General features: G+C 45.6%; 1 protein-coding gene across 1 annotated transcript; it reads right to left on the reverse strand.

Annotated features, from left to right (window-relative positions):
- Positions 1 to 1,714: 1,714 nt before the first annotated feature.
- Positions 1,715 to 5,084, reverse strand: LOC104280250 (osteoclast stimulatory transmembrane protein-like). Its single transcript, XM_009877834.1, has 3 exons — positions 5,041 to 5,084; positions 3,086 to 4,130; positions 1,715 to 2,056 (listed from the first exon to the last, which is right to left on the reverse strand). Exons 1-3 carry the CDS (start codon positions 5,082 to 5,084, stop codon positions 1,715 to 1,717), a joined length of 1,431 nt encoding a protein of 476 aa, XP_009876136.1.
- Between the last annotated feature and the right edge of the window lie 319 nt (positions 5,085 to 5,403).

Raw genomic sequence — 5,403 nt, forward strand, 5'->3', positions numbered from 1 at the left:
TCTGCTGGTTTCTGTGCAGCTACTCAGGCTAAAAGCCCTGGAGGCTATACTGCCCATGGTTCCCTGTCAATGAACCAGCTGGAACAGCAGTGATATCCACCAAACAGCTTCATAAAATCTCATTCTTAACCTCTTCTGCAAAAAGAGAAATGGGAGCACATCTCTGCCCTCAGGAAAGGTTTGTGAAGCCTGAGACCCTGGGGGCAGAGGCAGAGTGGCAGTATCTTCCACCAATTATCATACATTTCAAGCAGATGTAATTACGCTAATCAAGACTTGCCTGATGCTGAATTTTACAGCTGATTTTTTACATTTTCACTTCTAGAAGAGCAACATCCTCAGGATTAGTCCTTAGTCATTAAAATTTAGTGACAGCTGAAGGTAATTCTAGAGAAGGTAGGGAGAACTACTCTGGACTGGGGTCAGTTTTTCCTAATAAATATGTACCTGAAACAAGCTAAGGTTTTGTTACATAGGCGCTTAAAAAAATACAGAAGCTGAGAGAATTCAGTGCATCTAGCTGCAGCTGTCACTTCACTTCTGTAATTTAATCTCAATGAAGTGCATTATGTCAAATAATTGCCTTAATGAAGACTAATGGGAGAACGGAGGAAAATAATAGAGAAGCTTTGACGAAAAGCTGCAAAGTTGCTTTGTTTTTAATCTGGCACTGATTTAACTCCCTGTCCTCCGGCTGTTACCCTTAGAGAGGTGACTGATCTGCCTTTCTTTCAAAAATAATGTTTCAGATGCTGCCCCAGTGATGGATTTTTGCATCTTGGATACAACGCCATAGTTTCCAAGTTTTAAATGACACAACATGTAAGACCAGCTCAGTCCACACAAGATCAGCCCTTCAAGTTCTGTTACTGAGGAATTCTTAATATCCAATCTAAGAATCCTCTGGCACAGCCTGAGGTCCTTTCCTCTCGTCCTCTTACTTGTTACTTGGGAAAAGAGACTTACATCCAAATTGATCCTTATTGACTGGCATCATCCTCTTCTGAGGTCCTGCCATTATTTTATTCATATTTTATTTTGAGAAGCCATTATGAAGCGATTTCATAAATTCCTCATGTGCTGATTTCCACCAACCCCCATGCTCAAGATATGCATCTCATGGTCATACTGGTTTGAAATTTATTTCAGTGGGCTGAAATGAAACTTTTTTAGGCAAATAAACTATCTTCTAAAAGCTAATATTTATCCAGTCCATGCAGGTTTCTGTGCATGAAACCTGAAAGAAAACCTCCCAGAAAATTAAATCAATCAAGTCAAATGAGTTTCCTTTCTTGCTGCCTGAAGGGATAACTTGAGAAAGAAAGAATCATACTTTTTCCAGCATGGATGAGGTGTGGGAGGTAAACGAGCTCTTCCCCCACCCAACTTCCACATATTTCCCAGTTAGCCTTGCCTAGTGCTGCAAATGCCCTCCAAATCATATGAGCTATCTCCCTGGAACAGTTGATTGTAGACCTTCCAGGTTAAAAGAAAGAAGAAGAGAAAAGGGGAAAAAGAGCATATTTAGCCCATTTTTCTCAAACCAATGAAAAATGTGACATTTCACCTTTTTTTCCTTTTTTCGGCAAATATTTTTTCCCCAGATTCCAAACAATTCTCCAACTGTAAAATTCAATGCGTGACCCTGCTGCAGAAGCCTGTGCCCAGCCCTTGCCACTGGTCTCAGGCATCACCTGGATTTCCCAAAGTACCCTTAGTTTCTCAAAGAGTTTTGCTCCTCCTTGCGCTTCCTGGACAGCCTCTTGTAGAGGTAGAGCGCTCGCTTCTCCTCCCTGCTCTCAAAGAAGGAGCCTGCGATTTTTCTGCACAGGCGGCGTGCGTAGGTTTGCAGGAATACGGTGGCGTAGAGGATGCAGAAGAGCAGCCCCACGACGAGCAGCACAGAGGGGTTGGGAGGTGTCAGGGGGCTGATGCTGCAGTGAGAAGAGCTGAAGGTCAGGTTGTGGAGGTAGTCTTTTTTAAAGTCCTGAAGTGGTGATTCTTCATCAGGAAGCCCGAAAAGTCTGAGAATAAAGGGCAGGATCCTTATTTTAGCCTGAAATAGAGAGAGTTAAAACTCAGAGGGGATATGAACAAACCAAAATCAACTAGTTGCCACAAAAACATCAGCCTGGAGATTTGTAATCACCATTGCAGCTTGTTTGGGTGCATTAAGAGAAGGACATTGAAGTACATATACACTTCAGGCTGAATGAGAATATGCAGGTTGATAAGAGAAGCTTCCAGCCTTGTTTGGTACCTAACGTAGCATGGTCTCTAGGTGCTGAGTACTTGGCACAGTGAGACCCAGTCCTATCTGTCATCTTTATCTGCTGTTAAGAGATCATAACAGGCATTCACTGTGTGAGATTTACGATGAAAGGCATAGTCCAGACAGCAGTATTAGTGGCTGCCTATTTGAATATTAGAAGTTTCTTTCCAAGCTCTGATTATTTTACTGTAAATCCATCATAAGCAGTTATCTGCACTAAGGAACCCCAGGATCAGGGAGGGAGGCAGGCAGCATGGGAGAAGAAGAGAGCTAAAATACTAAACCAGAACTAGACCGGACAAAACAGATAACCAGGGAGGCTTGGGAAAAGGATTGCACAGGGTGACCACATAGCTGGTGAGCAGGACTTTCTGCTTAAAGAATGGTCTGTGCAGTAAGATGAGGAGACATCCTCACAGCTGAGAGACATGTTCATCTGCTTCCCCCTTCTCTTTGTGCTTGCACCCACGCTCCGGCAGAGGAACAGTGCCACAAGGACACCAGGGAAGGGACCTGGAGATACAGGGACATCTGACCGCTGTGTGAAGCACTATTTGCTCGCCTCCTCACTCCCAAGAGGATGCAATTTGGAGTGGATGCTGCTATCTGATGCCCTGGAAGGAGAAACTGAGATTCAGCCTCTACCTCCACCCGCCTAAGCCTTTTACATTTTTTTTCCAGGTAGCTGTTGGGCAGGAAGGTAAAGATTGTGTAAATAAAGCCACAAAGACTGCGATCCCCACTGCCACTTCCCATGAGGTGATACACATTGAGGTTCCTGTGCAAGGAAGGACAGGGGACCCCAGTACTTACGCTGTATTCAATGCTGAGAGTGACAGGCACCACGGAGAACTGAGACACCTTTCTCACCGCGGTGTCTGCCAGGCCAAAGGCAAAGTGGTCCATCGCCACCACCACCAGCATCAGCATCAGGGCCACGGTGAGGAGCATGGCTTGCACAAGGCACTGCATCACTTCTTCCCGGGACAGCTTCAAGCCTGTTGGTCGAATTAGGTTTTCGGATGAGTCCACCAGCAGATGAGCTGCTTTTCTGTCGGCTGCTAAACGCTCCAGCTTCTCAGTGAGGTAAAAATTGTCAAAGCGGATGTTGGTGAGGTAGTTTTTCAAATACCAGGTGGACTCGAAACAGAGATAGAGCATGGAGAAGCCAGCGACCAGCTTGTTGCCTACTCGTACAGAGTCTTTGACCAGTACCTCAGCAGCCAAAAAGTCCCTGCCAATTTTCTCACTAGCAAGGTGCATTTGCTGGTAAATCAAGGAGCTGTTCTTAAGCAACGAAATCTTAAAATGTCCATTCATAGGCCTATAAATATTAATGGAATGAGCAGTTTCTTGGACTGCACTCCCAAACTCCCAGGAAGCTGACTTTAGCAGGACAGTTGAGTTCAAAAGACTCTCAGAGGAATTCTTGCAGATGCACTTAATAACCTGCAGGATGATTTTAATGTTGCTTATGATGTTGGGTGTCACGTTAACCACGACTATCATGATGCAGGTTGACAAGAGAAGCTTCCGGCCTTGTTTGGTACCTAATGTCGGCATGACCATACTGAAGACACAACGGGCAGGGTGCACCAAGAAAAGGGTCAGGAGAAGGAGCAGGCTGAAGGACACGGCCATGGCAATGGAGAGATGCCAGGAGTACTCCAGGGAAGCCAACATCCAGTTGTAAAAGAGGCCTCCTATCACCGCTGTGATGCAGGAACACTGCAGAAACAAGGTCCACAGCTCTCTGCTGTTTGCTGGGACAGGCTTGGAGTAAATTGACCATAGGTCTGCTGCAGTGCTGAGCACCTTTGGGAACAGAAATTCTTCACAGAAGACACGGGTTCTCTTCCTGTAAAAAAACCCAAGCACCTGGCTGTGAGCAGAGGAAGTACAGAAACACACCAATTAGGGGGCTTTCTTGAGATGATCACTCCTGGGTCTTTATAACATCCTTCTCTGAGGGCCTCTGGTCTCACTCCTCTACTTCTCTGCTAACCTGTGTAGCCGGGACTGAGATATATTCCCTGAAGCATGCAACACAGAGAAGGGCAAGGCATTTCTTGAAAGATCAAATACCAAGAACAACGTAGCTGTTCCTCCTCTAACGGAAGCACAGCAAATCATTGTATTACTCTAAGAAAATCATAATAAAGTCGTTCAGAGGGATCACCTCGTTGGCAGTGGGTAAGAGCAACTTTAGTGGTTATTTAGAGGGTGCTGGAGGGAGAAAGAGGAGGCTCCTGGCTGCTGTGGAACTTATTAGAGACCAGCTCTGCCATTACAAGTTGTTCAATGGACAAGAGGTAGCTGAACGGGAGTTTCTGACCTCCCTGCCTCTTAAAAGGAGATCAGACAAAAAGCTGCAGGTTTAAGAGTGACAAATACAGAACTGATCAGAGAAAACACTTTCAGGCTGAAGCACCAGTGCCAGAGGAAATCTCCAAGGATAAGAATTCGGCCACTGCAGACAGAATGATACGTCCCATAAAGCTATTTAATCTAATGAAAACAAACATTTGGTAAGGAGTATCATTTCCCAGGCTTGACATCTGGAGCGACTCTCCAGAGACTAGAAAACCTGGTGGGGACAAGGAGTCTCTCCCCAGCCAGGCAATCTCCTTCTCCTCCCACCCTGCAGCAGTCTCAGCTGTCCTTTGAGGGAAAATTTTGACTAGCAAAGTTAGGGTTTCAGTGGGAAAAGGCCATTCAACAGCTATCAAGACAAAGGGAAGGAGAGGATTAAAGCAGACACTACATACCCAGCAGCAGAGAGATGCTCTAGTCTTGCTTGAAGACTCTCCATGCTCCAGTGCCTTCTTGCTCTGGGAGAGGATCGTGGAAGCAGCTGCCAGGAAACTCAGGATAGGAAACCAAGGGGGCTGGCACCAGAGATCCAAGACTCAAAATTTAAAAAATGACATTTTAAAGTCAATTCAGACCAGCAATGCTGGTGATTTCTGAAGCGAGCGGGCAAACCTGGTGTGTGAAGCCTGGGCAATAACTCCACAACAGGACAGAGCCAGGATGCACAGCACTGCTGGGACTTTGTGCTTCTTCTGCTCTTACTGTTGTTGCAGAGAACTTTTATCCTGGTGTTCTCAAATCAGGACAACGACACGTAG

Source organism: Apaloderma vittatum, unplaced genomic scaffold, assembly GCF_000703405.1.
Source record: "Apaloderma vittatum isolate BGI_N311 unplaced genomic scaffold, ASM70340v1 scaffold34131, whole genome shotgun sequence".
NCBI lineage: Eukaryota > Metazoa > Chordata > Aves > Trogoniformes > Trogonidae > Apaloderma > Apaloderma vittatum.

What these genes read in the sequence shown, in the direction of transcription:
- LOC104280250 (XM_009877834.1), bottom strand. Translation starts at nt 5,084, where the DNA reads ATGGAGAGTCTTCAAGCAAGACTAGAGCATCTCTCTGCTGCTGG. An exon ending in GAGCATCTCTCTGCTGCTGG is followed by an intron (nt 4,131 to 5,040) that starts GTATGTAGTGTC and finishes GTTTTTTTACAG; the next exon opens with GAAGAGAACCCGTGTCTTCT. An exon ending in CTCTCAGCATTGAATACAGC is followed by an intron (nt 2,057 to 3,085) that starts GTAAGTACTGGG and finishes TCTCTATTTCAG; the next exon opens with GCTAAAATAAGGATCCTGCC.